Below are 12,895 nucleotides of genomic sequence, written 5' to 3'. Positions count from 1 at the left end.
GATCACAGAGCTACATAGTTTTTCTGTAGCAGTATTAGCAACTCAGAGTGTCTCATCACTAGAGCTTTATGGGTATTGGGGGACAGGAAGTGAAATCCATTTTGCTGATATGGCTGCTATCAGGTACACAATGGCTTTGGAGTTAGGAGTAGCAGCAGCTTCCCAATTTAGTGATTTCCTAACTTGGGAAGTGGCAGTTGCTTCCCCAGTGGTCTGGATGTGATGTGACTTTGAGGGTCATTCTTGAAAGTTCAACCTAGAGTCTGTTTCTTCAGCCATCACAGTGATTCTCTAAGCCAACTAATGCCCTGTAATAAATCATTTTCTGCTTCAAGTTGCTAGAGTAAATTTTGTTTTCCACATTCGAATGTCAACGTAGGTGGGAAGGTTTACTCCTTTTATTTTCATCAGCCTTAATCCCATTGCAGCATGCCTGAACAGTACTGTTTCAACTATTTTATCGTTTTTCTTTTATGTACTCCTCAATATTTTTTTTCTACTTTCTTTTCTTCCCCTTGAAGGGAAGGCATAGGTTACCATTATTGGGAGTCAAGGGGAAATTTTTTTTTTAATTTAAGTTAAAAATAAAGTCTTGCTATTTGTGTTAGCCCTCTTCATAAAACAAAGACTTTTGAAAATAAAATAACATACAGAAAATATTATTTGTCTTTTCTGCCCAATTAGAAGCTTCTTGAGGAAAGGGGACACATCTCTCTTGCTCCCTCTACTGTACAAAATTATCTGGCCCACAGATGTTTCTGGACTGACTGATGGAACAATAACCAAAAAAGGATAGGAAAAGAGCCATTGAACACTTTTCAGCACTTTAAAAGCATTCAAATGGAATATAATGCCACCTTTGAAAGTGCAAGGCAGATATTTATGTATTGATATAGAAGGATTAGCAAGATATTTAGTACACCTCCATTTATATAAAAAATATTCATGTACATATGCTTATAAATGTATAGAATATATCCCTAGGAGGCTATGCAGCAAACTGGTCATAGGGGTTGCGTTCTGAGAGGGTGGCTAGATGGTTGAGGGCCAAAGGTGGGAGAGTCATTTTTTGTCTTAAATTATTTTATTGAAGTATAGCACATATAGAAGAGTGCACAGATCAATCACAACTGTACAGCTCAATGAGTTTTCCCATTTTTAAATGTACAGTTTAGTGTTAATTATATTTGCTTTGTTGTGAGGAGGGGTCTTTTAATTATGTACTCTTCTGTACCTTTTCGAGTTTTTGCCATAAGCATGTATTACACATTCCAAAAACACATTTTTGAAAATGTAAAGCATCTTGATACTTTATAAAATAAGGTATTAATTGCTGGATGTTGGATGTCATTAAATTTTAAGAGATTTTCCTCATTTTTTAAAGTCTTACAGTGCATGTGTAAACGTGGAAAATTGAAATGGGATAAAAGTTCTACAATTCCAAATCCAATGTAAATGTTCAGTTCAGACTGTATAAATGTGGTTTTTTTCCCCCTAATAGTAATAAAGCTTATTTCTTGGCAACTCCCACTAAAATGCTGTAAAATAAAGTATACCAATTTATTTCTGTGAAAACCCTAAAGCTTGTCAAATTTCGGTATTCATGGTAAGATGTTACTAAGTTTTATGCTTCAATAAATTAATATTTCCCATCTGTCTTCAGTTAGGCATTAGTTTTAATTATATGCTAAGACAGAACTTTACTTCAAAAAGTATTGTGTAGTTCTGAAGTCTTATTGCCTTAATTCGACTTGAACATAATTTCTGAAAATTGAATGTAGAAATTTATGTCGAATGTTTCAAATGATTAAATTGATTCTACAATAACTGGTGTAAAGGTGAGTGTTTTGGGTTTTTTTTAATTAATTTTTTTTTATTTTATTTATTTTTTTGGCTGCATTGGGTCTTCGTTGCTGCACGCGGACTTTCTCCAGTTGCGGTGAGCAGGGACTACTCTTCATTGTGGTGCGTGGGCTTCTCATTGTGGTGGCTTCTCTTGTTGCGGAGCACGGTCTCTAGGCGCGCAGGCTTCAGTAGTTGTGGCACGCGGGCTCTAGAGCACAGGCTCAGTAGTTGTGGTGCACAGGCTTAGTTGCTCCGCAGCATGTGGGATCTTCCCAGACCAGGGCTCTAACCCGTGTCCCCGGCATTGGCAGGCGGATTCTTAACCACTGCGCCACCAGGGAAGTCCCAAGGTGAGTGTTTTTAAGTTGTCTAAAGGATTTCCAGCAATTAAAATCTAGTCTTCTACTCAGAAAGCAGTGCCATTTCCCAGGTACATTTGATGATATTACAAAGTATTAAAATAAAAAATAAAAAGATGAGTATTCTCTAAATAAATCTAATAGGGAGGCTGTTTATGAGAGTGTTTCCTGACTGTTTTGTTCTACAGATCTGTTTACTCTTGTGCAGTATCAATTGTTTTAGAGGAAACTCGTTAAGTAGAGAAAGAAATATATTTACGAATGACAAATAGCAGGTCCTCTGCATACCTGACCAACACGATAATTTTCAATCACCCCTGCATTAGGACCACTGCTGGTCTGGATGATTGATCCGTATTCTAAAAAACTGTAACATGTCAGTACTCTTACTTCTTCATTTGTTCTCCTACTGTCACTCCCTTGTCCTTTACATACCAATCCACTTGCGGACATTGCCCTGACTACTTTCCAGCCTCCTTCCTGCTGACAAATTTTATGCAAAGTCATAAAAGGAAAGTGCTCTCCAGTGTGTGCAGGTTGAGGATGCTCTTAGTGCAACAGAACACAAAAATTTCAACAGGAGTCCAAAAATTAAACTGTTCTTAACCAAATTAGTAACCGAATCTCTGAGAATGAAGAGTCTCTTTAGTTGAACGTTCAGTATTAACTACAGAAATGTACTTGTACTAAATTCACTTAGGAAATAGGATAAAATGAAGACACTAGAGCATTAGGTTTATTTAGAGATTATTCATATTTCATTCTTTCCAACTAAAAACAGACTCTAACATATTACGAATAATCAAGTAAAGACATTATACATACAATGAAGAAAATATCATAAATAATTTTCCCATGAATTCTTATAGAATTTTTAGTTTTGGATTTTTGTCTTATTAATAGGAGTGATGGGCACGGAAAATTTAACAGACTGCTATTCCTAGACCTGCCACCTGCTAAAAGTTTGAGAATCACTATTTTAGCAGAATTATAGGCAACTAGCACTATGCGGAAGTTGTGACAATTTAAAAATTAAATGGATCAATGGCACACAATGAGACTAGAGGGCAGAAATAGAGTTTTATGCTTTCCCAAATCAAGACGTGAAGATTAAAAGTTAGTTTACAATTAAGGAATCAGAATTTGGTGTATGTATCTCCCTAATTTTTACTTAAAGAGACAGAGTTTCAAGTAGTTCTAAGACCAATAAACGAGTTGTCTAAGAAATAATTTCTAGTTTTTACCTAAAAAAACAGACTGTTCCTAAGTATTTCATATCTAGATGATACTCAATGCCAGATGATACCAAGAAATTGGAATTATTGTTAATTTTGTTAGATGTAAATATGGTATTGTGGTGATGTAAGAATACAGCAGTATTTTTCAGAGATGTATTTGGAAATACATATGAATAAGATGACAAGAAGTCTGGAATTTGGTTTAAAACACTTTGGGGACTTCCCTGGAGGTGCAGTGGTTAAGAATCCGCCTGACAATGCAGGGGACATGGGTTCAAGCCCTGGTCCGGGAGGATCCCACATGCCGTGGAACAGCTAAGCCCATGCGCCACAACTACTGAGCCTGTGCTTTGGAGCCCGTGAGCCACAACTACTGAGCCCACGTGCCACAACTACTGAAGCCCGCATGCCTAGAGCCCGTGCTCCACAACAAGAGAAGCCACTGCAATGAGAAGCCCATGGCCGCAACGAAGACCCAATGCAGCCAAAAATAAATAAATAAATAAATTTATAAAAAAGAAAACAAAATGCTTTGGAGACAGCAGCAGTGATAGAGATGGGTAAAGCAGGTGTAAATTTTGAAATTCTGGGCGAGGGGTATGCAGTATTGTTATACTGTTACACTTTAGTAGTATATATTCAAAATGTTTCATAAAAATCTTTAAAGAATAAAAAAGAAATAGAACTATGTAGAGTTAAAGGATTTCGTACCATCTGATGTTTTTAAAATGGATGATTCAAAAGAGAGTCATTTTGCTGAGATCTCTATACTCACTGGACGTTTAGAGCTTAGAATATGGCTACAAGTATGAAGATTAAAATGTTCATTCTAATTAATATGCAGTTACTTAAGAAAACCAGTCAACTTTCCCTTTAGATACGTGGATGACATTCAACTGCATGAAGAAAGATACTTCAGGGAATACTAGTTTTGCTCAGTGAATAAATGAGTATTAAATAGCTATTATTTTCCTATAGAAACATAACATTCAGTAAGATTTATTTTTCTGATTGCATTATAATTGGGTTAAAAATGCAGCAACTAAATGTGGCTCATTTAAAATGTTGCCCAGGTTTCTCTTTATTTAAATAGGAGTAGGTATATTTATACATAGAGCAAATGCTAAAAAAATCTTAATTTTGGGGCTTCCCTGGTGGTGCAGTGGTTGAGAATCTGCCTGCCAATGCAGGGGACACGGGTTCGAGCCCTGGTCTGGGAAGATTCCCACATGTTGCGGAGCGACTAGGCCCGTGAGCCACAATTACTGAGCCTGCGCGTCTGGAGCCTGTGCTCCGCAACAAGAGAGGCCGCGATAGTGAGAGGCCCGCGCACCGCAATGAAGAGTGGCCCCCACTTGCCGCAATTAGAGAAAGCCCTCACACAGAAACGAAGACCCAACACAGCCATAAATAAATAAATAAATACATACATACATACATTAAAAAATTTTTTTAAAAAAATCTTAATTTTTTTATTGACATGAACAAAAGGCTGCTTGTTGGAAAAAGCATTAAGACAAAAGTGGGCTCACAGTCTGGCTTTTGCACCTGTCTGAACCATTCAGGAAGAAACCTGGCTGGACCCTGAAGTGAGTTCAACTCATGTCTACCCAAAACAGCAGCTGCTTGGAAATAGGACTTTAAGATTTCTCCTGTTCAAGCTTGAATTTTTTTTTTTTTTTTAACAAAGGGAAAATCTCTTGTGGTAGCAAGAAGTTATTTTAATATTTTAAAAATTAATCTAATAGAGTTTGTTTTCTCAGGTAGGAAGAGTTTTTATATTTTTCTACTTATTCATATTGTTCTCTTTTGAAAATTAATGTTTTGGGACTTCCCTGGTGGTCCAGCGGTTAAGACTCCATGCTCCCAATGCAGGGGGCCCAGGTTCGATTCCTGGTCAGGGAACTAGATCCCGCATGCAGCAACTAAAGATTCCACATGCCGCAACTAAAGATCCCACAGGCCATAACAAAGATCCCGCATGCTGCAACTAAGACCTGGTGCCGCCAAATAAATAAATAAATAAATAAATAAATATTTTTTTAAAAAAGAAAGAAAATTAATGTTTCAGTTTTCTAGGAGAATAAACTAGAAATATGATGACACTTTACAAAGCTAATACCCTAGAAATTGGTCATACTGTGTACATAAACTGGTCTAAAGTAATAACTTGAAATGTGGTTAAAGATTTATATGAAAAATATTCTTTGTGCATCCACAGGATGCAATATTTTGCATCCACTAAATTCATGCTTTAAAGAATACCTAAAGACTAGGGAAATGCTTATGGTATATGTTGAGGAAAAACACAGTATATTTATTTTTATAAATTTATTTATTTTATTTATTTATTTTTGGCTGCATTGGGTCTTTGTTGCTGCGCGGGCTTTCTCTAGTTGCAGTGAGCAGGGGCTACTCTTCGTTGCGGTGCGCAGGCTTCTCATTGCGGTGGCTTCTCTTGTTGCAGAGCACAGGCTCTAGGCGCGCGGGCTCAGTAGTTGTGGCGCAGGGGCTTAGTTGCTCCGCAGCACGTGGGAGCTTCCCCTACCAGGGCTCGAACCCATGTCCCCTGCATTGGCAGGCAGATTCTTAACCACTGCACCACCAGGGAAGCCAAAACAGTATATTTATAACCATAAAGTTTGGTTCCAATTTTGGAGAAAAAAATTCATATATGGAAAATAGAAACGAAATACACCAAAATAATGTTAGTAGCTAAAATCTTGGGTTGCATGATTTCCTTTACCAAATTTTCTACAGTCTTCAGATTTTCCATGAGAATGCATTTTCATTTAAATGAGGAAAAATTTACTTATACTATTATGATGGCCATACTACTTCTTTCAGCATTGTTGACACGAACCACAATCAAACAGAATGAAATTTGGCACCAAACATATGTTTTCTACTCCATTATATTTACCTATCAGAAGCTAGGAAAAATTGTTGCCCCTCCCCCCACAAAAAAATCTTAACTCCTAGATTGATTCTGGGTCTCTTGGGATAACCTCAACATAAAAGTGTTTTTTTTAAGGGCTGGTAATGTTTCACTTCAGAATAAGTTTTTTTTTTTCAAGATTCTCTCAAATATATATGTTGTGTATATATATATAATAAATATATATATTATATATACATGTAATATATATATTTTACCAGAATTACAATTTTACTGGCCTGTACAAGAATATAGATATTTGTGCTTCTAAGTAAAAAAGCAGTACACTATTCTTTATTACACAAGGGTCTTAGATAACTAAGATGATAACTAGATGATAACTTAGATAACTTAGATAACTAATGGCAGTCCCATTCATCAAGGGAAATTCCTTCCTTCCATTATACATGGTAGTGGCATAAGCAGATTGCTATGGGTCTTTGATCACAAAAAAATGTTTCCTAGTCTCAGTAAGGTGTATGGGTCCATAAAGAAAATAGATCAGATGATATATTTTTGACACTAGAAATAATGCATACAACCTTCATAAGAGAATCTTTTAGGGCATGGACCATGACTTCTACAAATTTATAACAAAGTCCACGGGGCTGGGCATATAGTAGAAAACTAAGAAATACTTGAAGAATGAATTACATTTTCATAGGCAATTTTATTTGCCTACTGTTTAGAAGCACAGTTTAAAATGGTGGTGTGGCAGAAGGCTTTGATATTGTAAGAGATGTAGGAATGACTATGGCTCCTTCCCATCCTGTAGGTACTCCCCTACTTCTGTGTGAATGCTTACAAAGTCATTGATAGAACTAAGCATTATGATATGATCAGATGGTACCACATGGCATTCTTTGACTATGTCATAATCGTGTTGTGCTCCTTGGCTCCTAACTCAATGGTTCGTACTTAACGAGCCAAAGAATGCCCCGAATGAACAGTCTAGTGTATTTAATAAGGTGATTTTGTTTTATTTTCTGCCGTGGCAATATTCTCAATCAAGAAAATATCAGTCAATGCCTGTCTTGTATGTGTAATACATTCACTTTCAACTCAGTAAATAGGTCAAAGCAGTGTCCTCTGACTACCTCCAAAGTGCAAAATAAATAAATTTTTAAAAATTAAAAATAGAGTTTATAGATATGTAAATTTTAGCCCCTGATGAGAGTGAGGAGACAGAAAAAGTAACATCCTAAGAATATATGCAGGGTTTCTTTAACCAAAGACTGGTCATCACAATATGGTGCCCACATGAAGAGTTTGGGTGGCTTAAAGAAATGCTAACAATTTACAACGAAAAATAAGGCTGATTTGCCTTATTAAAGGCTGTTTAATGTCTAATAGCCGATAAGTGGTAACATAGCTATTCTTTGTAGACTTGCACGATCAGAATTTCATTTCCGTAGCTCAGAAGATTCGAAGTTCATGTTTCTGTACAAAGCAGAAGTTTCTAGATTGTACTAAATATATGTAAACTTTTACATTTAATAATCAATGTTTTTTAGGGTGTAGGATAGATGCCAAAACCATTTTACTCTCAAATTAATTTTTCTGTCCATACTGGCATGTTTCTATTCTTAAGAAAATGCAAACGGGAGGAGAAAGTAGTATTCTTGAGAGAAAACTGCATGCCAGGAAGTGCTAGCTTTTAGCCTTTGTGTTTTTAACCAAATTACAAGTATTATTTGTTTAAAAAGGTATATGTGAATGTATACTGTGAGGCAATTTTCACTGAAATAACTTCAGCTCTGAAACATATTATGACACCAAAAATGTCCCAAATATATAATAAAACAACGAACTTTAAAATATCACTTTTGAAGTTTCCCTTTAATTTTCTGATGAAACATTTAATATGTGCTATTATAGGAAGGTAAACATTAAAAATGAATATATTTGAATTCAAAACTAGATTTTGTCTTTTACTCAAATCTCTAAAGTGTTTGACAATTTGACACTGTATTTTACTAGTCTCATTTTATTTAATAATTCTAATTTCATATCCAAGAAGTATATACTTTTTGTCTGCCCACTTTTAATTAGTAAATTAGTAGAGTGTGCTTATTATTAATATCCCTGATTCTGAACTAATGAATTATTTAGAAAATGGTAGTATTTAAATTAGAAAGTGCCAACATCGACAATGGCACCTGTTGAAAGCAAATACATATCTTCCTCTACTTGTGATGGGGTTACATCCTGATAAACCCATCGTAAGGTGAAAATAACCGTAAGTCGAAAATGCGTTTAATACACCTAATCTACCAAACATCATAGCTTAGCCTAGTGTACCTTAAACGTGCTCAGAACGCTTACGTTAGCCTGCAGTTGGGCAAAACTATCTAACACAAAGCCTATTTTATAATAAAGTATTGAATACCTCGTGTAATTTATTGAATACTGTACTAAAAGTGAAAAACAGAATGGTTGTCAGTGATGCGTTGTTCACTCTCGTGATCGTGGCTGACAGAGCTGAGGCTCACTGCCCCTGCCACTGCCTACCTTGTGACAGTATTGTACCACATGTCGCTAGCCGGGAAAAGACTGAAGTTCAAAATTCAAAGTATGGTTTCTACTGAATGTGTATTGTTTTCTCACCATGGTAAAGTTGAAAAATCTTAAGTGGAACCATCGTAAATTGGGGACCATCTGTAACTACTTTCAGCAATCCAGCAATCAACTAAATACCACATTAACTACAAGACAGAGTAAAAGACACCAGATTGTCATTAAACAATATCTCTTGAATACTTTCTACATGTCAGACATTAAAATAGCCACTAGGGAACCCAATGACGAGACACATAATGTTAGCAACAGGGATAATATTTATATAAAAGATGGTGGGTATGGAACCCTTCTGTGTTCCTTAAGGTCAGTGGATGATTTAATAAGGAGTCTGTCACCTTTATCAATTCCTTATGCTTGACTTATATTAAGTAGTGAATTCTCATTTTGTTTGGGGTTCGGGTAAAAGGGGTGGGTCAAATGACACATTACTTGAAATAAATATAAACTCATTCTCTTTCTCCCTTGTCTCCCCTAATTATGTTTATTCTCTATATTGTTAATTGTGGAGCAAAGAAATTATAAGTCAGTTTTATAAAGTTAATTAATTTTATCCCAGATTTCTAAGATATGGCTGCCTGCATTTGAAGAAGGCTACAGAAAATGATGACTGAAAAACCTACTAACATGTAACTGATGGTCCTATCCATCCTAAGCCCAGAGGAAGAGTGTTCTTTGATGTATGCCTACTATTTGTGGTCTGTTACTATTTCTGACCCTGACTCTTGGGTTCATTGCCTTTGCTCATAAAGCGTCACCCAAGAGTTTAAATTACACTTTTGCTAGATGTTTTAAAGAAGGTACTAATTATACATTCATGGTTTAGTTTAGTTCATTGCTCTTTTGATATAATCAAAGACAATACAACTCAAAAGTTGTCTGTCATAATCTTCTTAACTGTCGCCCATTGTACTGATGTCACAATTACATAAGAGCCACTTCAACAGCTCAACTAATCTAAGGATATATTTAGTCCCTACTCTCAGAGGCTTTTAAAAGAGCAAATCATAATACAAAATTTGAAATCTGTTAAAATGACACTGGTCATAAACGTCCCAACTGCTCCTAAACAAGTTAAAACAGCATAATAAATTTGCTGGAGTCCATACACCCCTTAATTATAATGAATAATCTTTAGAATAAAATATTAATCATTTAATTTTTTCTAAATTAATCATTTCGTCTTTCTACTGTTAATTTTCTTTCAGTTATTACTTTTATGTTATTTGGTTTTAATATAGTACTAATACATTTAAGCCAATACAATATTTTTCTTTAAAAACAAACAAAAAAATCGAAGTAGTAAACTGTTAACATTTTAACTTTTTTAAAAGATAGTCCCCAAGTTGCATAGATAGAGAATTTAAGTGATCAAAATAAATTAGGACAGCAAGTCAAAATTCAAACTGGCAAAACACTTGGGTAAAAAAGTAACACAAATCTTCCTGTTTTAGGGATCACTAGATTGTGTTATTACTTTTATATAATCGACAGAGGAAGAACTAAAGAAAAAACAAGACACAGCAAAAACCAGAAAATTAGATCATAATGAAACAACTAATTTCTGGATGCCTTCGTCTTAAGGCATCATATTATTTCACTTGGAACCATTCACCGGGTTGGCACTTGTTTACCTGAGGTGTTCAGCGCACCTCTCTCTGCTTCCCTGTCCTATTTGTACTTTTGACAGAAAGAGAAGTCTCTCTCCAAACAAGGCTAGCTTTGTAACAAAGCAAGCAAAGGAAACAAACAGGGCACCTGGCAATATCCAACCACTTCCAGGGAGAGACAGCAAAACTCTCCAAGTGCTCTTATAAGCACGTATTATGGAAAATACTGTTTTAAAAAAAAGTTTCCTTTTTCGAAGACTTATTAAACATTCCCTGCCCCTCATTTGGAATAGAAGCAGGTGTGGAAAGGGTCCTGTAAGTACAATTCTCTGCAGAAGTTCCACCGAGAGGGCAGTTACCGTCGTCACCTGCAAAGCCTCTGCGGCTGCGAAGGCGGGACTCCCAACACCAGAAGCACAGGGGTTGGGGGGCGGGAAGTATCCGAAGTCTGGCCAAGTTGAGAGCAGCCGTCACACGGGTTTGTTGGGCGGGGAAGCCTGCACAGACCTCCCCCCACCTCACGCCCGGTAAATTTCTCTCCCCTCCTTCCCACGTCCCGAAATCCTCCTCTCCTCTCCCTCACACGCCCCTATATCTTCTCCGTTCCCTCTCACGCCCCCCAAGTCTTCCTCTCCCTCAAGTTGCCTCCTGGAGTCACTCGAATTCCCTCTCGCCCTCTTTGGAGTTTTAACTGACTCTTTTCCCTTAAGATAGCTCCGCTCAAGATCCCCGAGTTCCCGCGCGACCGCCGGCTCCCGGCCCGCCGACACTCACGAGAAGAAGGGATCATCCTCAAAGCTGCTGCTCAGCATCCCGAACATCCTGGCTCTGTTTCGGGCGGCGGCGTTTGCGGACAGATTGGAAAACGATGTAATGCCGCGGCCGCGACCCGAGCCAGCCGGTCCAGCACTGTCAACGCTTGTCTCCCAGTCGCTAAGGCCGTGCCCGTCGGGAAAGGCGGTGCTTGACGCGGATCTGCTTTCCCATTGGACGCTGGTCCCATAACGTCACAAAGATGAGGCGGGGAAACAGTGTGCCGCTGCCATGGCAACCGCCATCAACACAGGAGACTGGAAGTTTGGCCACGCGCCAGCCAGGCAACCCATCTTGAAGCCTCCGGTAGCACGAGATAGCTTGTTCTCTGGGCTGCAGGAACACAAAAATCAGTCTACCCCCTGTGTGACCTTGGGCAAATCCCCCTCGGCCTCGAACCCCAAGTCTCTTTTCGGGAAAATGGAGATGGGTCAAGATTTAGGCTAAATGGCATCCAAAGACCCATTCACCGGCCACATTTTGTGATCCACAGCAGAGTCCTACATCCGAAACGCTCTGTGGTGGTTGGTCGGACGCTGTGAACAAATAATAAGAAAAGATATGCAAAACGTTTTTGAGTACAGTTAGTAAATAATGTACCCAGTACTTGAGGGAAATGGGATGAGGCCTATCAGATTTCAACAAACAATATTTGCCTTTTGTGAGCCTGAACTGAAAGCAGCGTTTCCCAGAGTGGGAAATGCTTAAGTTTTACGTAGACATGTTATTTAAAAATAAGATGAGAACTTTGCTTTCTTCCATCCTCTTTCCAGTCCCTATTTCAAGAAGCAAGTCTCACTTTGACGCTGGTATGTCTTTAACACCTTCTCCAGCATTCCTTAACAGAGTAGGACTCAGGCACAAGGCCTGCAGCAAACAGCCATAGCCAACTAAAATGCCATTACTGTATATTTTTGCTTTAATTATATTTATATCTGAGCCTTCTGTTTATGGCAAGTGAAACTGGTTTTAAATTTAAAGCAGTAACTAGTTTTTAAACACTTAAGTGAAAAAGTGAGCTAATTTAAGGAAACAGTACAGGTGGGATTTGGATATGTTGGGGGCTAGGGGGAGGGCATCATGACAGTGGTTCTCGCATTATTGAACTTTGGAAAACACTGTCCTGAGAACTTGCAGGACCCTAGAGAAAGGTGGAGAAGAAGAAAGAAAGAACATTAAAGAAAGAGAAGAACAATTGAGTCTAAGAAGAGAGAAAAGGCACCTTGCATGTCCATCCTTAATTAAGTGGGCTCCCCAGCCTCTCTAGAGGGCTGTCATGTGGAGACAGAGTGTTAGCCATGGCTCCACAGGGCCTCCTGGGATTGGGCCAGAGAAGTGGCACTCTGCCAGAGTGAAGAAGCGTGCAGGGCCTGATTTGGAGGTGGCAGGAGTACTCAGGGTTATTTTGGGAGCCAGAAATTTAATCCTTTGGACCTTTTACCTCCCCACCTTTAGCCAAGTTCTCTGGCAGCCCCCCTTTCCCGAGACTGGTGACATGAGGTTGGGCAGCCTTCA

The 12,895-nt window shown here is 38.0% G+C and overlaps 1 protein-coding gene and 1 non-coding gene across 4 annotated transcripts in view; one reads left to right on the top strand and one right to left on the bottom strand.

Annotated features, from left to right (window-relative positions):
* Positions 1 to 11,450, bottom strand: part of MLF1 (myeloid leukemia factor 1) — a 35,371-nt gene extending 23,921 nt beyond the window's left edge. For all 3 annotated transcript variants that reach the window (XM_068547375.1, XM_068547378.1, XM_068547377.1), the window contains exon 1: positions 11,342 to 11,450. In XM_068547375.1, the coding sequence (XP_068403476.1) occupies positions 11,342 to 11,388 (47 nt within the window). In that variant the 5' untranslated portion in view covers positions 11,389 to 11,450. The remainder of the gene's footprint in view (positions 1 to 11,341) is intronic.
* TRNAW-CCA (transfer RNA tryptophan (anticodon CCA)) lies at positions 5,275 to 5,347 on the top strand. Its single transcript has one exon. It is a non-coding gene; the product is annotated as a tRNA-Trp (tRNA).
* Positions 11,451 to 12,895: the final 1,445 nt, after the last annotated feature.

Source organism: Eschrichtius robustus, chromosome 6 (genome assembly GCF_028021215.1).
Source record: "Eschrichtius robustus isolate mEscRob2 chromosome 6, mEscRob2.pri, whole genome shotgun sequence".
Taxonomy (NCBI): domain Eukaryota; kingdom Metazoa; phylum Chordata; class Mammalia; order Artiodactyla; family Eschrichtiidae; genus Eschrichtius; species Eschrichtius robustus.
This window is presented reverse-complemented; position numbering and strand designations above follow the sequence as displayed.